The following is a 23,004-nucleotide window of genomic DNA, read 5'->3' on the forward strand; positions in this document are numbered from 1 at the left end:
CCCCTGCTGGTGGAAAACCTTCTCCCAAACTCAATCCCACTAACGTCAGTATGTGGGTATTCCCCACAAGATCGGAATTCAAGGGATGAACTTCAAACTTACAAACAATGAACGCATCTGTTCACGAAAAACATGTTTATTTAGAGTTATAAAATGCAAGTTGACAAGCACTTATTTTATGACTTTGTCCTTTGGTTGTTTGTAGTACAAACAGCTTGATGACGCAGGCGGCAACTGTGAGAAGATACAGAGTGTAACCACAGATTTACGAAAATAGCTAGCTAATGGGTGTACAGTTAATAAAAACACAGCTTTTACTGAACTGTATTCTAACATATCGTCTTCAGTTACAAGTCCAGCTTGGCCTTCGCTCTCCTTTTTGACCCTCCACAGTCAACCTCTTGTTTTAGTTTCTCATCTTTAAACTCAGACTCATGTCCGGGGTCACTTTTGAATTTGTGGGACGTCGTGGGGGTTGGCGAGCGCGGGGACCGAGCTTTAGGCCTCTTGGCGGGTGAGACTTTGTGAGCAGACGGACAGCTGTGCTGGTTCAGGCACACGGAGCAGAGAGGGTTGACAGGTAGACAGACCTGCTGTCCAAAACCAACCAGGAGCCAGTTGATTTCACTCCACAGCTCCCTGTGATGACAAGCATATCAGAGACTGAAAAAAAGAACATTCTGAAGACAGCGCAGTTCTCCTGCTCATGAGGAGAAAACGCGTTGAGTCAATGATCCTGAAAAGGAAACTGGGTCAAATTCATTGACTGGTTGTGTTTGTTGCGTTGAACCCAGTTAACAAGGTTAAAGGTTTCATCAGTTACCTTGGTAACCACTCCTCCAGGGCTCTCCGAGTCTCCTCTGGGGTCTTGGTGGGCTTCCTGAGCCAACCCAGTCGGTTAGAAATGCGGTGCACATGTGTGTCTACACCTGCGACAACCGAATAATTGAAACATATCTTCACCACAGTATTAGACCAACCAAAGCTTAAATACAGAAGTTGCTTTCTGTTTTGGAAGCAAAGCAAAAAAATATATAGTATACTATAGTAGTACAGTATGTGTATACTATAGTAGTATAGTATGTGTAAATGCTAAAACCGTTCCTGTATTCCCACATATTGTTACTTGCAATATTGTTTCAATGTCTGTCGCGGCCCCAATGTTCTTCAGTGAAAAGACATGAGGCAGAGAGGAGTGTGGATTACGCACCGATGCCCGACACCTGGTCCCATGCAATATCCATAGCCAGGTGGGCCATCTTGGGCCCAACCCCGGGTAGCCGAACTAATCCCTCCACTGTGTTGGGGATGTCTCCCCCGAACTCTAGTTGCAGCATACTTGCTGTCCTCTTTAGATATTTCACCTTGCTCTAACAAAAACAAGCAAAAAAATGTAAGAAGCTTTTACAGACACTTGAGTGAAATGCTTACCCTCCAGAAGCCAACGGGGTAGATGAGCTTTCCTAGTGTTTCATCATCAGTAGCCAGCAGATTTTCAACAGAGCATCCATGAGCTCGGAGCTTTTGCATAGCTGCAGCAGTCACCTGGTCCCTGGTCTGACTGGACAGCATGAGCGACACCAAAACCTGGAACCGCCTCACCTGTGCTGACATCACAACACTTTTCAGTGCTGAATAATTTCTGACACACACTAAAATAGAAGGCGTGTTGGTGTACATTTGGTGGTGCGTCAACATCATAACACTTCTCTGCTCCCATGTTGTCTACAGGTGCGTCTCTGCTGCTCCTCATCTCCCTTATGTGTCCCAGTTGTCTCGTCCAGTCCAGAGGCTCCCAGGACTCCGTCTTCACTCCAGTATCACTGTTTTCATACTCCACTTTTAGCTGCCTTCGTCTGCGGGCGTGTGATGAAAGTGGCCGAGTTTGTGTTTCTGACTTGCTCAGACCGCATTCATCTGTGAAGACAAATAGCTCAATAGGAAATAACAGCAAAGGGATCATTGTGTCTGGAAAGTTACCATTTGATGAGGATCTTTGCTCACAGACTGCAGCCTCCTCCTTCTCCAACTTCACCGGGGCTGCTGGCTCTGACAGTGGTCCTGGATTCGTGGCCCCCACTCTACTGCTAAGTTTAGATAACAGAGTTTGTCGTTCACCAGTCAGAGCTGGACCGGCGCTGCTTCGCATAAAGTAATGTGACGTCATCATAACACTTGGGAATGTCTTCATCGTCTCCGAGCTGTGGATGATGAAACAGTAGTCAGTTTTCATAGTTTCCTCCATTTCAAATCATGTTTTGTAACGTAATACTGCCTCAATTCTTCCCACAACTGTAACACGTGTTGTCCTCTCAGCAGCTCGATAAGGGTTGTTGAACTTAACCGTTCGTTACTTCAGTAACTACATGCACGTTTGTACAACTGGTCGGTTTGTTTAGATTGAGAAAATGACTATTACCGTCACGTGATTGTGATCCTTTTGTCACAATGGACTTCAACGTGATGCAACGAAACATGACGCAATATAAAAAGATGCATTTTAGTCATCCAAGTAACGCTAACTAATATGGTTAGCCATTTTGTACGTGTTAGCAAACAGTCGCGTCTGATTCCATGAAACTACATTTCCCAGTCGGAATTGAACCGAACGTGCTTCTGTCGGAAGCACTTCACGCTGTCGAACCTCTAACTTCCGGATAAAGCTCCGACCCGATGTTTTGAGCATGCGCGATCAGCATTGCTGTTTCGATCACGTCACTACGGCATCCATGTCAGGACAAGCTTCGTCCAAAGTGTTCCTTCCTATGAAACAAAAATAGGTTTGTCTCACGTTTTCCTCGATAAACACCTTTCACAACCACTTTGACAGATTTCAACCATAGGGGGAACTGTATTATTGTTATGTGTGTAAGTTAATAAATTAAATAAATCAATCAATGTAAATTAAAACAGCTACTTTATTTACCATTTGTAAGTATATAAGTAACTTCATGTGTAATGGTGTAAGTACTCTGTATTGGTAACAGTTAGTACTAAAATGCCAGTACACATACAGTACACTAAATGTTTTGGAAAATAATAATAATAATAAAACACTATTATTATTATTGTTGTTGTTGTTGTTGTTGCATTGAATAAGGCATCAAGACGAAGGTTTGAAGCATTGTAGTAGCAGTATGTATTTTGGACTGGGAAGTGATGGTATTTATGAATTGATTATGAATTCTTATGTTTTGAGACTGACTGACAATACAGTTTCCATTGTATCTCCAAAAGCTATTAACAGCATTACACGGTTGTAATTAAATGCGTTTTAATAGCCCATGTCATTGTAAAATAAAGTTAATATCACAGGAATATTATCCTATTAAAAGCGCGAACGACATTTTTGTCTTAGTTGAGACTCCATCGTTTCGTCATCACCTGAAGGCCGCTGCTTCGGATCCGACCCTGGTTCGCAGAACCAGCCGTGCAAAAGCTGTCAGAGGACTGGGACTGGATCCACACCAGAACAATATCACTGTTCCATAGCCACCCTCCTATCCGAACTCGACCCAAACGTAAGGCGCTTCCTCGCAGATATCAGCAAATGTCATCTCATTGTTGAAGTAAGTGGAGGTTAGCAGGAAGAGTGGATTGGGATTGTTGTTGTTTTGGAATACTAACCATAAATGCTAACCCTTGGTTGAAAGCTAACGGTTCAGCAATGCTATGGTAGAATTTTCCCTCTTCTCTTTTACTGGTCTAATGACAGTCGTGAACGTATATTCTGCTATGGCGCTCGTAAGGTCGGGTTTCACTTCGGCATTTCTGCTGTCAAAACATCCTCTGAAAGTCTTCAAACCAACAGGAAAACTACAAACGAACAACAGTGTGATTATGCCAAAACTGCGGTGCGTTTGTTTTACACATAAGATGCTGGATGAAGTAGAAATACAACTAACAAAACGTCAAATATCACAGCATTGCCACAATCGAGTTAGTTCTCCTATAAATTTTAAACATAGTATATTCTGGGTATAAAACCTCAATGCAACGCACCTAAGTATGTTGAAATTGTTTACTTTGTTTTGTGTTCTCAACTCCATCATTTTTTACAAGTCAAGTTTCTTATTTTAATTGGTGAACTTCCTTTTCTTCTTTCTTCACTTGTGTTAGATTGTTGTTCTTGTTGTGTCTGCATGTCTGAAGTTATCCAAATACGCACTATGACTATCTAATAATATTGTATTCACCAGGAAGACACGGAATGGCTGATAAAATAACCGAACTTGCAGCGGCTTTATCAAGAATGTTAGAGAATAGCTTCATCAATGTTTGGTGAACTTGAAATGACCAACAACATGACCAACAAACTTTCTCCCAACTTCCACTAAGCTCTTTCAGAGGTCCTTTATTAACATGTTGAAGTGAATTTGTGCAACATCCAAATTTGGTGCCTCCAAGGAAGTCCACTGTCCTCAAATATATATATATATATATATATATATATATATATATATATATATATATATATATATATATATATATATATACACTGTAATACAGTATATAACTTGGAGGAGTCATAGTGAGTGAGTGAGTGAGTCAAGAATGCTGGAGTCAATGTGTACACTCATCATTATTGTTTCAATCTTGAAGGAAACCATGAATAAACCACCCAGCAAAGAAACTCTGAAGGACAAAGTGAAGGGAATACTTGGACTGGGGTCATCTCGACCACCCACCAAGCCAACTGACCCCAGATTTTCTGAATGCATCATCACCGCAGAGATCATCAGGGTAGACAATTATTCAACGAACCACAAATAATCATATTATGTTTTTAGAATTTAATGTAAAACAAAACTCACTTCTTGTCCAGGAACTCCAACCAGATTTTGCCCTGAGCAACCGAGTTCGAGCCATGAACCATGTCTGTCATCTTGCCAAAACCAAAAAGTTTGAGGAGGTTTGTTGGCTATAAGTTTCTTAGTGTTTTCCCCTGTGCTCTTTTATTTGACACAAGTTTTCATGGTTGCTACAGCATGCTGTGGAGTCTGTGTGGAAATCGGTGGAAGACATACTGTCACCTGAACACCCAGCCGAAGCCAGGCATGCGGTACTGCAGCTACTGAGGGCCATCATACAAGGACAGGTGGAGTAGACTAACTCTTGCAATTACATATCCGAAGCAATCTGACACACTCTATTCTCTCTTTTAGGGTGAAAGACTTGGCTCTTTAAGAGCTTATTTTTTTAAGGTGATCAGAGATTACCAGCCATGTAATGAGGACCTCTCCGATCGACTGGAGGTCTTCAAAGCCTTAACAGAGAATGGAAAAGATATCACATATCTAGAAGAAGATATAGGTCAATACAAACACTTGAGCTCATTTCTTGTGTGTCTTATTTGGTCACTCAATTGCTTTTGCTTGTGTGTTCATCATGTTTCAGCTCGGTTTGTCCTGCTGTGGATGGATATCGGACTCACTGCTGACTTTCTCAACGTCCTTGTCAACTTGGTCAAATTCAACAGCTGCTACCTCGACCAGAACGTTTCAATCTTGGTCCAGTAAGTGATGCGTCAACACTCCATTGACAAGGAGTTCTACTTTCTACTGAATGTATTTTTTAATAACGTCTTTACGTTTTACTTCCACAGCAAAATTTGTATTCTGTGCAATAGAACCACATCATCAGTTGACATTGAAGTAAGTGACTCTATGTTTGTGATACACTTGAAAATAATTCTGAACTGATAGAATCATGTTCATGCTCATTACTCGAAGGTTTATTTTTTTAAACTAAAGGTATCTCTGCTTTAATAAATCAATTGTACTCCTTCAACACAGACTGTGCCGCAGGATGAGTGCATTCCTGCCACCTGCCTTTATTTTCTTCTTCATTACAGTCTGATATCAGGTCATTTCTGCAATTCTTTGTGCGTGCGAACGTCAGAGCTAATTTCATTTAATCAAATATTGTTTTTAAAGTGTAGAATAAAATGCTCTTCCCCACTGTGACCTTTATAACAACCATGTGATATACCCTCCTTTTTAAAATGGTCTTGAATAATGATTTTAAAAGCAAGGTGAGGTTTACATTCCTGCCTGGTCAGCTTGTGCTCAGACATTAGATTTTGTTGTTTTTTTTGTGTTAAAACTGAAAGGGAAAGTCAACTGTCAAAGGCCTTTTAATTTGAGACCTTCACAGCGTTATGGAGAGAAAAGCTAAGGTTGCTAATTCTTCACTGTCTTCATTTTTTTAGGTTGCACTACAAGTGTTAGATGCGGTGGTCTGCTATAACTGCCTGCCCTCTGACTCTCTGACTGTTTTCATCATCACGCTGTGTCGCACAGTGAATGTGAAAGAGTTTTGCGAATCATGCTGGAAGGTAAGCAAGCTGCCACTCACAGCCTTTCTTTTAAAATAGTTTTGCCTGACTGAAGCGCCACATCTTCCTGTGATTCTGCTTTTCCCAGTTGATGAGAAAGGTACTCGGCACTCACCTTGGCCACAGTGCCATCTACACTATGTGCCGCATAATGGAGGAAAGGTAGTATCCCATACAGTATAGTGTAATCCTGAAGGTGTCAGTGCTTGAGTGTTTTCCCTTCTTTTTTTCCCAGTATGTACATGGAGGATGCACCGTTACTGAGAGGTGCTGTGTTCTTTGTGGGGATGGCGTTGTGGGGAGCTCACCGGCTTCCAGCACTGAAGAACACACCTACGCTTGTTCTTCCGTCATTCTACAAAGTAAACCACTTTTGAGTTTCTTGTTATTAGATATCCAAAAGAAGTTTGACAAATGTGCGTTCATGCTTGTCTGAAGATCACATTTCACACATTGAAATTACACTCTTGAAAGTACTTTGTTTTCCACCTACAGGCTATGTCATGTGCCAATGAAGTGGTCTCCTATGAAATTGTCTTGTCTATCACAAGACTGATCAAGAAGTATGGGAAGGAACTGCAGGTGGTCACCTGGGACATTCTCCTGCGAATCATTGAGCAACTTCTGCAGCAGATTCATGTAAAAACCCAGTCAACTGCCATGCTACAGAGGTATTTGTTTGCTTGATGGCAGTGTGTTTCCACAGACGATCGGCGGTGCAGAGTTGAAGAAGATAGTTTATGAGCTGCTGACCACAGTAGAAGAGCTGTATGAGCAGAACGGCTACCATGGGTCTACAGAGAAGTTCTTTGCTCTGGTGGAGAAATGCGCTGATAAAAGACCTGTCAGTTCCTTTTCTGTCTTTTTGCACATCATGCCTTGTGTGTGGTTGCTTATCTGTGCTGTGTTTTAATGTGGCAGGATGCATCAGTTTTGACCCTCATCTCATATAGAGCTCAGTCCATTCAACCTGCCAAGGACGGTTGGATTCAGAGTCTTCACCGACTCATGGATAAGTTCTTTAGGTGAGATTCCTAGTGGCTCTGAGTTGTTTGATCTTTGATAGATAAATATTCTCCTTCAGGAACGAGACCCGAAGTGTGATCCGGATCAAAGTGCTTCATATCTTGTCCTTCGTGCTGAGCACCAACCGACAGCTGTATGAGGTACGGGACTTGTTCTTTTCTTTTCAGCCACACTGAAGTGGAAATGAATGAACCTCTGCTCAATGTTTTTCAGGACGAGCTGATAGAAATGGTGGTGATCCCGCAGCTCAGTGCGATCGCTGAGGACAAAGACCTGGCTGTGAGGAAGCAGGCCACGCAGCTGCTGGTTGACCTTGCTGAAGGCTGCACCACCCACCATTTTACCAGCCTGCTGGATATCATTGAGAGAGTATGAGCACATCGACTCAAGGGGCAGTGGTGACTGTCACGGGAAGCTTCAATGATTTCACTTGTTGCTCTCTCCTCAGGTGGCCAGTCGATCAATGTGCTTAGCTAATTTGGAGATGGGGGAGTGGGAGTCCTCTGCAGAGTCTCCCATGGATGATGTCAGAACTGCTGTACTGGGCCTCCTGGAGATCCTCCAGGTCTTGAAATAATATTATTATAATAGCGCACATGATGTAAATCAGTAGTTCTAGTGCGGCATGTGTGCATGTCACCACACACATACGCTTGCATGTAGTGTTTATGTTTTCCCCAGCCTTTCACCCTAAACCTAACCATCCAAGACAAATGGCTAACTTTAACCAGGACTCTGAACCAAACCTCAATTCAGTTATAAAGACCCAGTTTTAATCCTCAAATGGAGGCTTAAACATGTGGCGACCGGCAAAGGCCCCCACAAATAGCAGAAGGTCCCCACAAAGAGGTGTGTTTCCAATGTTTGGTCCCTACAAGTTTAGCTATACAAGGACACACACACTCATCTTTTCATCTTAGTGAAGACCATCCCAGATATAATGCCTTCCCTAGCCTCTCACCCTAACCTTAACCTACCTTAATCTAAAATAAAAGCTTCAACTTAACCTTTAATCTTAACCAAACACAAAGCCAAATACAATAACCTAGTTATTTTGAAGGTGTAACCCTCAAAACCCATCCTCCCTTTGCAAAAATGTTGTTGTCGCTCTGTTAGTTAAAAACTGATTCTCACAAAGATAGATGTACAAAAACTAACACACGCTCTTGGCATAGTGATAATAATGAAACTGTAAATAATAAATCATTAACAAGTAACATGTATCCCGCTGTGTTTCCCATAACAGAGCAAGCTGTACAGTCTGCCAGCTGCACACGCCAGTCGTGTTTACGAGATGCTTATCAGTCATCTGCAGCTCCACTACAAAAACAAGTACAGCTCTGCCATTGCTTCCAGAATCAGACTGCAGGTAATTCATCGATTGGTTTGTCCAAATGTGATGTAAAAAAAAAAAAAAACGTGTCTTGGTTTTGATTTGCTTCTGTTGCGACTGTTCACGTCTCAGGTCTTTGACTTCTTCCTGATGATGCGGGCAGACTCCCTCCACCGTGTCGGTATTGTTAACAAAGACGACGCTATGAGGTTCAGCCCTTACTGTTATTGTGACACTGGGTGAGGAGAACTTGTGTGGCTTTTTGACACATTTTTCCTTGTGTTTCTCACACCTTTCCGGATGTTCCTGTGTTCAATTTGCACAGGTTGTTTACACTGGTAGTCTGGTCTTTTTTACTCCTTGCAATGGATTCCCTGATACAATTGCATTCCTTAGTCAGTCAATGAAGTGAATGGTTTTGCCTTTAATTTCAGGGAAGCGGAGAAAAGACCCAGTGAGAAAATAGCTGCTGGTTTGACATCGCCCCCTGCTGGTGGTCCTGCTCCATCAGCTGCTGCTCCCACAGCCACAGCCCAGATTAGAACAGCCCATCTGCCCTACTCTCTTGCTTTCAACGTCCTCCTGCAGTGTCTGAAGATGGTACACATGCACTTGATACTTGAACGAGCTCCACTTTACTAAATTTTACTGAAATTTCTGCAATCAGAAAAAGAACGTGATACAAGTGAAGGCGTGTAAATGTTCTGTGTTGAGTCGACTGTCGTTGCTTTTGCAGGAAACGGATTGGAAGGTGTTGAAGCTGGTTCTTGAAAAGCTGCCTCTCACTCTGCAGTACAAGGTTTTGCTGCTCACCTCGCCCTGCAGCTTAGATCAGCTTTGTTCTACGCTCTGCTTCATGGTGATTTACTCCGGAAAATATCATTTCTGTTTAGTAAAATACACAAGCTCATGTCTTGTTTCATTTATTTCATTTTATTTTCAGGTGACTGATAGGTTGATCTCAGAACGCCTGAAGAAGATCCCGGATGGCTTTTCCCGCACAGATGTTCAGTTAGCAGTCCTCCCAGTCCTCACCGCGATCACTTCCTACCACAGTTACTTGGATCAAGCAAGACAGGTACCTGCCACTCGCTATCCAGCTGTGCTGATGCTTCTCTGAGAAATGCACTGACAGAAGGTCGTCGCATTTATTTCCCTTCTCTTCAGAGAGAGTTGGTTCAGTGCCTGGAAACTGGTCTCATCTATCGCTGTGCCAAACAGTGTGTGGTGGCTCTCACAATGTGCACCGTGGAAATGCCGGAGATCATGATTAAGCTCCTGCCCGCGCTCATCGTCAAGCTGACTCACATCTCGGCCACTGTTACCATGGCGTCACCAATGCTCGAGTTCCTATCAAGTGAGTGAAAATATGCCCCGACAGCTTCTAGTGAACTGATGTCCCATTTCCGACTTCCCAGCTTTGGTACGCCTCCCCCATCTGTACGCCAATTTTGTAGCCGAGCAGTATATCAGCGTGTTTGCCATCTCGCTCCCCTACACCAACCCGTCCAAGTAAGTACTCTCTAGAGAGATGTCAAAACGCCAAACCCTAACTCACCTGCTCCTGTTGCCAGGTTCAACCAGTACATCGTGTCCCTGGCTCATCATGTCATTGCCATGTGGTTCATACGCTGCAGGCTTCCCTTCCGTAAAGACTTTGTTCAGTACATAACTAAGGTGTGTGCTCATATGACAACAAAAGTGCGGTGCTTTTTAGATATTGATGTGTCACAATGATATGTGTGTGCCAGGGAAAACGATCACAATGGTTTTTCTGTCTTCAACAGGGCTTGCGTTCCAACGCCCTTCTGCCATTCGATGATAGTCACGAGCAAAGTTCCTTTCGTGCTCGAAGTACCAGCCTCAACGAAAGACCCAAGAGGTAAACCAATCATTACCAGTGCCAGCAATGTTGTGGTTGCCACCACCGTGATGTTTGTCAGGATGGTGTTGCCATGGTGATCATTAGGGCATTGTAACTGAGATGTATGTGTTCAACGGGCTCTTCATGTGGTTGTCAAACCAGGTCTAAAAGGCTGTTAGACTCAGCTGCTGTGAATAGGAATTTACTCTCCAGCCTTTGGATCCAGATCTTTCCACCTTATGATAGTGGAAGAATATTTGGAAACGCTAAATGTTTCAGTTAAGAAGCAAGAGGAAACCATGCTCTGTTCTGGAGTAAAATGGGTTTAATAGTTTTCTATTAAACCCATTTTACTCGACAGTGAATTGGCAAGGCTTCTATTTTAGAGCAAACATGTAGACACAAATGAGCAGGGTGGGAAGTGGAGCACGTGATAAACCTACCTTATTGCCTTTCAAAATGAGACCATCTCTTTTCTATCTATGTACAGATAGAAAACAGTGTTTCACTCCTCCTTCAACTCTTGGTGGAAACTGCGGTGTCCTTTGTTCATGAAAAGGACCGATAAAGACTGTTTCTCATCATAAACATCACAGTGTCAATTCACTAATTTTAAATGTCAACTGAACCAAGTTCTTTCCAGGAGTTCAGAACTTCCTCTGAGGTCATTTGACTGCTGATGAGGCAGGTACCCAAAAGTAGTAAAAGAATGACCTGTTACTGCATAAGAATAGCTTGATCATTTTTGAGTATGTTGAATCTCCGACTGCTCTCATGTTCCCCTCGCTCTTAACACACAAGACCAGAGCAGAAACCCCTCACTAGCCGACCCCTCAGGTCCTTCATGTCTCTTGTTCTCCTGCTTTCCACTCGACTATGACTGTGCTGCTTGTACCCTACCTGTGTTTCGAAGGTTGAAGGTGAAGTTTATTGTCATTTTAACAACAGGTTTTTATTAGCGCGATAGTGTTTTTAAGTTGTGGCTGGCCGTGCTCCGCCCCTCTGATTGAAGCCTGGTGTTTTTGGTCATTTGATCAGCACCGTAATGACTGTGCAGTCCTTCTACTGTTTGACTTTTCTGTGAACCTCTGCTTGAAGGTCCATGTATCATTCAGCCAATGTATATTTTTCAACATTTCGCACAGACTCAGGTGCAATATCCAGCTGGTTAGTTAACATTGACTTATGAGTACGGTGCTTTGTGCAAAGTGCAAGTGAGTTGGGCGAGTGCAGCGATGACTTGAGCTTTGCAAAGTTATCTTTGTAAATGAACTGGATCTGCTTTTTGCAATGTACAACATAGTCCAAGTACATGTTTTCTATGTAAGGCATCTGTTACTGATCCCTCGTCGGGGTCACAGTATTACTGAACACTTTGTTGACAGTTCATTTAAAATGATTCTAGCTGAGACCAGAAGGTTTTAGAATGATTCCTGGACCCTTCACTATGTCCCTGCTTCATGAAGTGATGTATATTTTGTTGCTGTATAATTTTTTACTTGGCAGCAGCTCTTGTGCCCCCTGCTGTTGCGCGTGTGTTTTTCTTTTCAGTTACTGTTTTGATTTGTCCTCTGCTCTCCTTGACCTGATTGTGTTTACTGCTGTTAATTTTCACCTTGTTTTGTTTTCCTTTCGATCCTTCGTTTGACCCCGCCACCGCCTCCTGCGATTGGCTGCTATGTTGTGGTTTTGGGGGTGTCACCGTGGATCCTCCATATGTTGCTGCTGGCCCCCCTCCTCCTCCTCTGTGATCTCTTGTGGTCCCATCCACTGTGCCCCCCCCTCCCATGTGATGCTACCCGCTTATGTTACTCTGGTGTTCCGACGGCGACTCCTGCTGTTTCCTGCTCCATCCTTACACCCCCTCCACCCCAAAACACCTTCATGACGACCCCCCGCTCCTCCCCACCTACCTCTGTCACCACGACTCGGGTGGCACCTTGCCTTGGTACGCATCCCAGTCTGCGAGCTGCGAAAATGGCCAAGGCGACAGCGGTGGTAGCCAATAGCAGCAGCTCTCCAGTTAAAGAGCTGAGGGACCTGTCAGCCATGGATGCTTTCCGCTCCCGCAGCATCAGTGTCTCCGAACACGCAGTCCGCAGGTTAGAAAGAGCCTCCAGGGTAACAAAGCCAAACAAAACTATCTGAACACTTCCTTTTGCTGCTTCCTCCGGGGGGGAAAAATTGGGTGGTGGGTCATTCATACTTACCGTCAAGTGTGAGATTTCGGGTGGTCGGTGTCAAAGACACCTGGAGCGGGTGGTGCATGCTAGAGGAAGGTTTGTGTTTATCGACCACTTTTATTTTTTCTGCAAGCCTGCCTTTGTGTTATGAGCTGTCTTTGCATGCGGTTTGAAGACGCATCACTGTCCATGTTGATGCTTTTGGTTGCTTGGACTGCTTGTTTTTTGACCCGTTTGACCCGTGGCATTGAGTGTGCATAACCCCAAAAATCTCTCCTGCCATTGTCGATAACTCAATGAGATGTTAGCTTCCTATTTGCTGTGCAACAACAACTAATAATATACACGTATGTATGTTTTAAAATGGACCTGGAATATTTAACATGGTCTGTTTAGTTAACATGGACACACAACACTGAAAAAAGACAGACTACTTTAGCCATATATTGTTAATATAATGTGCCTAATATTCAAAATGTACATGTCTTCTTTTCTTTGTCTTATTTTTTTTTTCAATTTAGATACTCATGCAGTGTTAATCTTAAATTAGCAAAAGATGCTAATCATATTAGCTTTCAACTGTTCCTTTTAACTTTCTTTAGAATTACTTTTCGCAGTATTCCTCTAGAGTATAAAAGAAATTACTGCCACCTCATGTTATAAAACTCTAAAATCTCCACTTTGTCATATGTTATTGTAGTAAATGAGATAGAAACGAGTTGCTTAAATGTTCCCATTGCTTTCGTGAAATTGTATTGCGATGGACACACATTGGACCCCTGTGATATGTGCACTCATGTTGCTTTTTATGCAGCTGTTATGAGATAAGTGATGGCATTCACTCAGACGCAAACCAACAAGGTGATATATGAATGATCGCTCTTGCTGTTTTGGGCTTGTGAATGAGGCATGTTTTAAACAGGTGTGCCACATTGGGATTAAGGGAGGTCACATGTATTTGCTTGCCTTTTTTTTTGGTCCCTGTATTGCATGAGGGCCAGATATGTATTTGTGTATCAGTGCCTGCATGTCCAAGTGCACAGTCACTTTGTATCACTCCACATCTGTCCTCTCTTTTTCAATCTGTGTGTTTGCTCCTGACAGGATGCACACCTCGACAACCACCTGCAGTCTGGGCTCAGCTGATGAAAGCGCAGTAAATCAGGCCGATGAGGGGCTCAAGACCGTCCACCTGGAGCTGACCGAGACCTGCCTGGACATGATGGCGCGATACGTGTTTTCCAACTTCTCTGCTTTACCCAAACGGTCAGTGTGACTGAGATGCTGTGCGTTTGACATGATCAGCATGTGTGAAATTCAACCGTGGTCTCTTCTGAACTGCCCTCCAAGGTCTCCTATTGCTGAGTTCCTGTTGGCCGGGGGCCGCAGTATGACTTGGCTGGTTGGCAACAAGCTTGTGACCATAACAACCAGCGGAGGGACTCGAACGCAAGCACTGCTGGGTCTGGACATGTCTGACCGGCTGGCAGGAGGAGGGGAGATGACGAGGTCATCTATGGAATACAATGCAGTGGATTTGTCTTCGTTGTTTTGTCACTAATTGTTGGGACTCATTCTGCAGGTCTGATCCGTCGCTGCACACCAGAATCACCAAAGAAGCTCCGGCCAAACTGGAGTCACAATCCAGTCAGAAACAGAGCAGAGCGTCGCGTATACGGGTCCGCTCTATATCAGGTGACACCATCTGAATACCAGAGTGTTCTGAAGTTGTGACACGGGATTCCAAAGCTTAGCATTAGCTAGTGCTAGAAGCCAGTTTTCTGTCTCAAATGTGGGCGGTGTATTTTCCCCTGATCCTGTGGGTTTGTGGGGTTGTCAGTATGTCAAAGTGTCAGTGTGCATAGAAGGCCAATATGGACATGCATTAAAAGGCTGATCTTTTTTGCAGCACATTGATAGCTGTACAGCTGAGTAATATAAAAAACATTATTTTCCCATCTCCCCCTGTAGGAGGGCATGCGCTGCGCGCTGGCCCTGCTCAGAGCCTGAGTCCTCTGGTGTCCCCTTCTGAGGGCGAGCTGGCGGCTCAGCTCTCCCCCTCTGGCACTAACCTGGAGGGTCTCAGTCCCTCCTCATCGACGTCCGCCACCTCCTCAGCTCCTCCGCCCTTCAAAGACAACCCCAGCCTGGCAGACGTTGTCCCCATGCTAACACAGGGTTGGGCAGAGATCTTCATCCGGAGACCCTCTGGTACGCAGACTGTGTGGAACCTATGCACCCCTTCCTTTTCTTCCCCGCTAGTTGCTTGTGATATAGATGTGTTGTCACCTGACCACTCTGTCAACATCATGGATCAGGCTGTAAGTCATTCTAGGCAGCGGTTGTTTCGTTCCCGTCAGGAAATGTACCTTTTTTTTCGACTGAAGACTCTTGTTAAGAGTGTTGCTGTGTGTGATACAGAGGGGGTTTGCTTGTGTTGTTTGGAGAGACAACTGTGGCTGTGTTGAACAGGAAACACCAGCTGGCTCATGTGTCTGGAGAACCCTCCGAGCCCCTTCTCCTCGGAGCTGGGTAACATCCCCCTGCAGGAGCTCTCCACGGTCCTCATGGCCATGGAAGGAGTGAAGGAACGGGCGCCCCACGCCGCCAGCGCTCCAGCCAGCACCGCGGTTCCCCCGAGTGAAACTGAAATGCAGAGCCATAAAGGAGCAGAGCCACATGTGATCCAGCGCTCAAACACAGGTAACAGACTACATGCTGCATCTTTTGCTGGTCGTGACTTGAAGGCTTTTTATAGATGTGCATGTTGCCAGGATGCTACTTTCATAGATACATCCACAGTGATGTCAGAGTCACATGTAGTGGGTGAAATGGGATCTTCAATGTGAGCAAGAGCTTTGTAAACATCGCGTTTCCCGCCACCTCTGCTGGATCAAGGGAACCGAGTCGCTGTTATGAGGCAGCTGTTGTTGAGGAGGACTAGTGCAAAGACAGACTCAGGAGCTCCTTCTCTCTTTGCTGTTTGTGTTTTTTTATGGAGAGAGGAGCCAAGTAACAGTTGGAATATGAGGTGCATGAGGGGCCCATTGCTGCATTTTTCCCAGCCCAGTGGCAAATTTAAAGCCTGATGTATTTACTACTTCGCACATTCACATTACAGCTGTCTGGTATCAAGTATTTGATTGATTGAACCAAATGCTTAAGAAAATGGGCGCTAGATAAAGTTAACTAGTAATGAAGTTGTTTGGATTGTTGAATAAATACTAAACAATATCGTTGAAAGTACTGGATTCACACGCAGAGCCAATGTTTGTTTTGCTTGGGGTCACATGTTTATGAATGTGCAGCAGGGAGCGTTTTATCCCCCCCCCTTCTCCAGTCTTTAACAATGGTAAATCTATGGTTTCTTTCTTCAACCATTTTCCCCTTCCTTTTCGAGCAGATGAAGTTGTTCTTCTGTTTATCCGTGTGTCTTATTTGTGCCACCGTCCTGTCTCTGTGCTCCCGTCTGTAGTGGACGGCTCTCTTTGCTCTGTAGGTCCACCAGCACCTGGCAGGTTGCACAGGAGCATTTCTTGGGCAGGTACCGTCCACGTGTGCCCTAATACCCAGCTCTCACCCGAGTGTCTTCTGACTCACTTCCAAACTTGAGTTTTAGTTTCTCACTCTCTCATTGCCGAAATGATGATTGAAGTTGGCTAATGCCTCAAATGCAATGTTGCCTTGATAATAATCCCTTGACAAATCACTTTAACTGAACTTTAAATCAAGTCGGAGCCCCAGAGCTCAGTACATGGTGATGGATTGTATTCAGAGCAGCAGAGAATCTACTCCATAGATGTGTCTGTGAAACACTGCGTCTCAATAAGTTTGAGTTTCCGTTTTGCTTTCCCAGTCTGTGTCTGTTCTAACTGTTGTTCTGGTCCACTCACGCTCACACAGTGAAACCCCGACCTTTTCCATCAAATACCGCCACTGCTACCTGCTTTATAACTCATTTATTTGCGCCCCCTTGAGGTCAGGAGAGGGAGTGAGTTTCTCTCTAAAAAAAGAAAAGTGCCATCAATGAAGTGCTGATTTTATTTTTGGCTACTTTGATCTTAAAGGCCTCTGGAAGCTGAACCCATAAGTGAGAAAAAAAGGTTAAAAAGTTGAGTGGTCAGGTCCATGTAGTCATTCTCCAAGGCTGTAACTCACGTCCACTGCTCTGTCCGCTTCTATCCGTCGTCTGTCATCTCCCTGTCCACTACATCCTTTTTAGATGAGGAAGGGTCGCGCCGTGCAGACAGGTCTGGGTTTCACTGGCCGGAGATCACTGACACTCCGACCTAACGGATGCATGAGGAGCAACAAAACCAGATGACTAGTTACAACTTCGGTTTCCGATCAGTGTTTGTGGACGAAGTGACGCCGACGGCTGGTGGAGTGACTCGAGTGCATGAATGTGCGTTTGAATCTGATCCGTGTGGTTTGGGATCTGACTTCATATACTGGATACTGCAGACGCTGGCAGGTGGTCATAATGTTATTTGTCGTGTAAAGTTTGGGATGACAGAGTGACTGACTGCCACTAACATTCTCCTCTGGTGAGGTCGTAGCTGCTCGACTGGGTGGGACTGACCTGTGACTTGTGCCGCAGACTCTGCTGTGGTCCTGGAGGAAGGCTCAGTGGGCGGCAGGAGTCACGCCAAGTCTGACTGGAGAGTCAGTAAGGAGTTCGAACCCATGCCGTCCGACCCCATCTTCATGTCCGCCGACAAGTTTCAGAAGACGGGGACGCTCAGCCGGGTGAGTCTGAGGGTCTCCTTTCAAAGCCTCACCATCTTTGTTTTTCACCCGGTCATATCTAAAGCCATCCAGTTACAGGTTTTTGTTCCAGCCAATCGCCACCATCTCACCAAACTGGTGTCAGTCTGGTGTTGCTTGTGTCACCTCAGTGGTTTTATTGGTCGGAACAAAGACCTGCACTAAAGTATCCCCAGCTTTCACCCGGCTACTGCGGCTGCTCTGTGGCGTCTATGATGAAGAACCTCTGGTTCACTTCTAACCTCAGCTCCTGTCTTTGCCAGTCCTCCTCCATGTCCAGCCAGGACGATGAGAAGTCCACCCTGGAGGAAGTGAGTGAAGGGGCCATTCCCATAGACCAGCCCTCCCTGGGGGTCTCTTCCCCGGGCAGCCAGGCGTCTGAGCTCTCCTTCCAGGTTCACAACCAATCCCAAAGCCATGGCCTGAACAAATCCAGCTCCTCTCCTGAGCTGCAGACCTTCTCAGAAGCCTTTTCCAGAGCTGTTCACGCGGACACATTTGGAGACGCCACACAGAGCAAAGGCGCGTCAGAAGGAAGGCCTCAACTGCTTCCAGAGAAGGACAAGCTGGAGGACACTTTAGCAGCTGAGGCTCAAAGTTCCGACGCGCAGAGTCAAGGAGGAGAAGGTCCAACTGCAGCTCAGAATGTAGGGGCACGGATGAGGCTGGATATTCTGCCGTCTGCCGTTCAAGCTGGGCCCATCTCCCCAAGTGGAGGACATCGACCTCGTGGTCACACCATCTCAGTGTCGGCACCGTCCTCGAGGAGAGAGACGAGGAAGGAGAGAGACTTGTACCAGAACCGGGCCGGGCCCGGCTCCTCGGAGAAGATCTCGGGACTCAATCCCAGGTGAGATGATGAGGTGAACTGGATGGATTACACCTCTGTCCATCCTGATGTTCCATGGCAGAATCACACTTTAAAATAGAGTTGGAGTAGGTTTTCTCCTGCTCGCTGACATCATGAAGGTCTTCACATACTGTGACCTCTGAGGATAATCTGCTTTCATCTCTTCCTTCAGCTTCGTTTTCCTCCAACTCTACCACTCTCCCTTCTTCGGGAATGAAGCCAACAAGCCTCTGTTGCTACCCAAAACCCAGGTCAGTCTCCCGCATGGTGACAGTTATCGACTGTTATCGACTGTGACGTTGGTCGGGCATTACAGCTCATGGTTCCAGGTTCTCAATGACATCCTGGTCGTACTGTGAGGACTAGAGTCTGTGTTTATCTGCGTCACATGGGAAGAAACCACAGACATCAATGTCCATCTTCCTTTTGTCCCCGAGGCTCAGACACCTGCAGGACTGTGAGGTGTAGGTGTCACATCACACGCAACAATGCCACTGAGATTGTGACAGTTTTTTCTTTGTTTTGTTTTATTGACCACATTAAGTGACAGATTGGACCGCATTTGGCCCCCAGAGCCTCGAGTTGGTCACCATCCAATGAAAACAAGTTTCACCCTCATTGTGATTTTTTTTTTTCATTTATTTATTTATTTTTAATGCTATTTTTTCCCTGAATTTCTTCTATCTGCATACTGTATTAAAAATATTATTTGTAGCGATGAGCTCTTAAATGCAGGTGGCCCTCTACTGCGACCTGCTGCCCGCTCTCCCTCAGAGACTCTTGGCTCTGAAACGCCAGATACCTTGTCCTACTATCAACAGAAAAACACTTGTCAGTTATGTTTTCCATCACCTCCCTCAAGATCACATGACCGTGGCTGACTCTGCTGTGTTGTGGTCGGTACTAAGGAAGGTGGGCGTGGTCTGTTCTCTCTCTCAGGTGATCGAGCGAGCCGTGAAGGTGCTGGACCAGATGCCTCCGTATGACACCCATAAGATCGGCGTGGTGTTCGTGGGCGCCGGCCAGGTGAGAAACAAGGAGCCGTCATCCTGAAACAAGTCCATGGTAACTCGTGTGGCGCGCCTGCTCCGCAGGTCAGCAACGAGGTGGCCATCTTGTCCAACGAGTACGGCTCCAACCGCTACGCCGCCCTGCTGACAGGCCTGGGCAAGTTGATCCACCTGAAGGACTGCGACCCGGACCAGATCTTCTTGGGCGGCCTGGACCAGTACGGAGACGACGGAGAGTTCACCTACTGCTGGCACGACGACATCATGCAAGGTGAGTGCTGCTGGGCGCTGGTCACATGCTCGGCCGCCGCTAACCCCGCCGTGCGCCCACAGCCATCTTCCACATCGCCACCTTGATGCCGAACCGGGAGAGCGACAAGGGCTGCTGCAATAAGAAGCGCCACATCGGCAACGACTTTGTGGTGGTGGTGTACAACGATTCCGGAGAGGACTACAAGCTGGGCACCATCAAGGTCAGAGGGTTGGCTCCTGAGCGGGTCCTCCAGTTTCTGCCATCCATGTCCTGGGAACTGAAGTGTGAAGTGTGTGTGTGTCCTCGCAGGGTCAGTTCAACTTCGTGGAGGTCATCATCAAGCCTCTGGACTTTGAATGTAACCTGGTCACCCTGCAGTGTCGCAAAGGTGAGAGGGGAGACCCACTACTACGTCTTCAGCCTCCAGTCTCCTCCGACTGGACCATGTGACCCATCAATCTCACCAAGCTCACGAAGCTCCTCCTGGTTGAGAACGTAGAGCTAGAAAATGCTGACTCGTCACATTCTCATCCTTAACTGAAGCTGAATGGAGGAGTTGATACATAACATCTTTCTCTCTCTGGCGCAGACTTGGAAGGGTTGGTCGACACGTCGGTTGCTAAGATTGTTTCGGATCAGAACCTTCCACTCTTGGTCAGACAGATGGCGCTTCACGCAAACGTACGTTCCCCCTCACTCTTCTCCCCCCCTCACCTGCTCCACACAGTCTGACACAGCCTTGTTGCAGATGGCCTCTCTGGTGCACCAGTACCGGGCCAACCCATCCGACGCTTACGCCTCCAAGTGGTTGGCCAGGCTACGACACATAAAGCGAATCCGAACCAGGGTAAGAGTGGCGCTTTCCTCCGTCACTGGTCGCAGTGCCTCACTGGTCTAACCTCATCCTCCCACAGGCTCACGAGGACATCCAGTCTCGCTCTACTCCAGGCATCTCTCTGACCCAAGCGCATCCGCAGCAGAGCAAACCCACTGCACCGCCCGAAACTGCCGGTCAGAGGAAGAGGCTGGTGTCTGCGGTGGATGACTTCACTGACTTTGTCTGACAGTGTGACACTTGTGTCTGGCAATGATGAAACAGTGTCACTCCTGCTCTGCGGATCCAAAAATACTGAAGATTAAAGTTGTTTAAGACAATTCCTGGTGGCTTTTCATGATGAAAACTGACTCACCGCAGCTGTTAAACGCTTTATTTAACATTGTCAAGTGCAAGAGCATAAAAACCATTATTAAAAAAACAAACTTCATTTGCACCTAACACAACAAAACTACAGGAACAGACGTTAAATACTCAGCTTCTCTGGTGCTTACAGACGGTTACATGAACTTTGGCTGTAGGACTTGAACGTGACGGGCCGCAGTACCGAAGCAAAAATACCATAACAAGCACAAATATTTACACCGATAAGCACCAACATATACACAAATGGACACCGGACTGTGACTGTCACTCCCCTGTGTGAGAGGGAAGATTCGGCTTTCAGCTATTTCATTCTGCCGTATTGAACTCTATCGCTCACTCATTCTTTGGGCGGAAGGTGACACTGTCTCGGGGTGAGGGAAACATCTTCCTGCTTTATAACCTGTAAACTCTAAATGACCATCATGAAAACCGCCATTTTCTCAGAGCTGTTCTGAATTTGAGTTAAAGCCTAGAAATGAGTCTGTGATCTGCTCCGAGTCTCAGCCAGACGGCTTGAGTCTGAGCTGAAAATTTTCACTGACTGACTTGGCTTCACCCCAACTTCCCTAAATCCCCCCTCCCCCCACAAAAAAGCACCTTTTTGCTTTTCATTTTCTATGGCCAGTTCCTGAGATCTTCCCCCGGACACGGATGGCAGCCATCAAGGCGAGGAGCGCTAAATATAACACGCTAACTTTAGCTGAACCTTTAGAGGCAAAAAAATAAAGTGCAAAGTACAAACCGAGACGTCGTGGTGACGCTAAAGCTTTGGCTTATATTCACTGACGGTCTGAGAGAAGCTTATTAGTTTAAGGACATCAAAAGTGCTTTTTGATAACAACATGGCAACAACTACTTGAACGGTTCGCATCACTTCCTGCCACTTGGACTTCCTGTTTCCATATAGTGGATGTGTGTGGGATCCAGACCACGAGCCAACTAGGGGTGAAACAGAACTGCGCCTCCTGAAGTGAGTTAAAACAAGTCACTCTAAACCTATGTTGCAGTGCAGTCGAGGACTCCTCTCTTCAGGTCACCCCTGGTGGCTTTGGTCTGACCCCACATCAGTGGGCTCCAAGCAGCAGCGATGCCTGAACCAGGTCCACATGTGAAGCCGTGCCAGGGTTCCTGAGGCGAGCACCTTGCTGTGCTCCTGTCGGTGGCCTCACGTGTCCACCAGGGTCACGAGAGGTGCGTCCACTGCACGGGTGACCCGCACCGCCAGACACTTCCTGTGCTTCAGTCCCGGGTTTAGAGGGCGGAGCCAGACGGCAGACCCGCTGCCCTGGTCCTGCCCTCGTCCTTAACCCGACACTCTTCTGCAGCTTCAGCCCCAGCGTCGCTCTAAGTGGGGTGCACCTTGTTTTTGAGGGGAGGGGGCTTCCGTTTCCGCTTGAGTGTGGGGGGGGTGGTGGTGGTGTGGGCTGGGTGGTTGAAGAGACTTGAGGAGGGGAGGGTCTCTCTCTCTGTCAGAGGGTCCCAGGCCTGAGCACGGGTGGAGGGAGATGAGGGGGCGGGGGCAGGTGTTTCTCCAGCGGAGGAGGAGGAGGCGTGAGGAGCAGGCGTGGAGGTCGGCTTGGCCTTTAAGAAGGAAGAGGAGCTCTTTTTATCAGTTTTCTTCCCCTTCTTGTTCCCCTTCTGCTTCTCTCTGGCTCCCTTCCTCTCCTGACACCCAGAGCCCTCCCTCCTCCTCCTCCTCCTCTTCCTCTCACTGCGCTCCAGTCTGCACTCCATGTGATACACGTCCTCCGTCGCCATGGTGACTCGGTCCAGTTGCTGCAGCAGGGCGTCCAGCGTGGGGAGGAGCCTCCGCAAGGACGCCTCGGTTTCGGCCTGCTCTCTCCAGCTGGCCCCTCCCACCAACACGCCGGGGCCCGGCCCCAGGCCCAGGCCCAGCCCTGGGCCGAACCCGGGCGCCTCGGTCAGGCTGCAGGGGCTGGAGGAGGCCGGACACCAGGAGGCCTCCGAGCCGCCGTCCACGCTGTCTGGAGTCTGAGGGGAGTCCGGCCGGTCCAGAGGCGGCAGGCACAGAGACTTGCAGTCGCTGGTGGAGGAGGAGCGGGACGGCGGCAGCTCCATTCCCTCGAAGCGGACCTTGTGGCGAAACTAGCAGAAAACCAACAGCACCTGGCATCACTACTGATCCCTCTGTGTCTGTTTACACTCATCACCCTAAACAC

The 23,004-nt window shown here is 46.6% G+C and overlaps 3 protein-coding genes across 6 annotated transcripts in view; 1 reads left to right on the top strand and 2 right to left on the bottom strand.

The window, feature by feature from the left end:
- Window positions 1-163: 163 nt before the first annotated feature.
- Window positions 164-2,632, bottom strand: LOC128754215 (endonuclease III-like protein 1). 2 transcript variants are annotated; one of them, XM_053856685.1, is made up of 8 exons: window positions 2,420-2,632; window positions 1,981-2,201; window positions 1,679-1,917; window positions 1,432-1,602; window positions 1,211-1,370; window positions 824-929; window positions 324-639; window positions 224-234 (listed from the first exon to the last, which is right to left on the bottom strand). In XM_053856685.1, exons 2-7 carry the CDS (start codon window positions 2,189-2,191, stop codon window positions 348-350), a joined length of 1,179 nt encoding a protein of 392 aa, XP_053712660.1. In that variant the 5' UTR covers window positions 2,192-2,201; window positions 2,420-2,632; the 3' UTR covers window positions 224-234; window positions 324-347. The 2 variants fall into 2 exon arrangements, with proteins under 2 accessions (XP_053712659.1, XP_053712660.1); XM_053856684.1 differs by having other exon boundaries at window positions 164-639.
- A 90-nt stretch (window positions 2,633-2,722) lies between these two features.
- LOC128754194 (tuberin-like) lies at window positions 2,723-20,900 on the top strand. 3 transcript variants are annotated; one of them, XM_053856636.1, is made up of 42 exons: window positions 2,723-2,780; window positions 3,359-3,569; window positions 4,603-4,743; window positions 4,826-4,912; window positions 4,988-5,098; window positions 5,166-5,313; window positions 5,398-5,515; window positions 5,606-5,654; window positions 6,212-6,337; window positions 6,426-6,499; window positions 6,573-6,699; window positions 6,833-6,976; window positions 7,044-7,181; window positions 7,259-7,362; window positions 7,422-7,503; window positions 7,577-7,732; window positions 7,812-7,928; window positions 8,610-8,732; window positions 8,829-8,935; window positions 9,131-9,296; window positions 9,433-9,555; window positions 9,640-9,774; window positions 9,864-10,053; window positions 10,115-10,208; window positions 10,271-10,373; window positions 10,484-10,578; window positions 12,522-12,662; window positions 13,848-14,009; window positions 14,094-14,252; window positions 14,326-14,438; window positions 14,715-14,954; window positions 15,216-15,446; window positions 17,344-17,492; window positions 17,774-18,360; window positions 18,533-18,611; window positions 19,300-19,386; window positions 19,455-19,641; window positions 19,704-19,843; window positions 19,933-20,011; window positions 20,213-20,304; window positions 20,372-20,470; window positions 20,538-20,900. In XM_053856636.1, exons 3-42 carry the CDS (start codon window positions 4,609-4,611, stop codon window positions 20,685-20,687), a joined length of 5,547 nt encoding a protein of 1,848 aa, XP_053712611.1. In that variant the 5' UTR covers window positions 2,723-2,780; window positions 3,359-3,569; window positions 4,603-4,608; the 3' UTR covers window positions 20,688-20,900. The 3 variants fall into 3 exon arrangements, with proteins under 3 accessions (XP_053712611.1, XP_053712612.1, XP_053712613.1); XM_053856637.1 differs by having other exon boundaries at window positions 3,359-3,521; XM_053856638.1 differs by lacking the exon at window positions 12,522-12,662 and having other exon boundaries at window positions 2,724-2,780; window positions 20,538-20,898.
- Window positions 20,721-23,004, bottom strand: part of LOC128754193 (polycystin-1-like) — a 50,817-nt gene continuing 48,533 nt past the window's right edge. Inside the window, exon 56 of the mRNA XM_053856635.1 lies at window positions 20,721-22,930. Within this exon, the coding sequence (XP_053712610.1) occupies window positions 22,169-22,930 (762 nt within the window). The 3' untranslated portion in view covers window positions 20,721-22,168. The remainder of the gene's footprint in view (window positions 22,931-23,004) is intronic.

This window comes from Synchiropus splendidus, chromosome 2, assembly GCF_027744825.2.
Source record: "Synchiropus splendidus isolate RoL2022-P1 chromosome 2, RoL_Sspl_1.0, whole genome shotgun sequence".
In the NCBI taxonomy this organism is placed as follows: Eukaryota; Metazoa; Chordata; class Actinopteri; order Syngnathiformes; family Callionymidae; genus Synchiropus; species Synchiropus splendidus.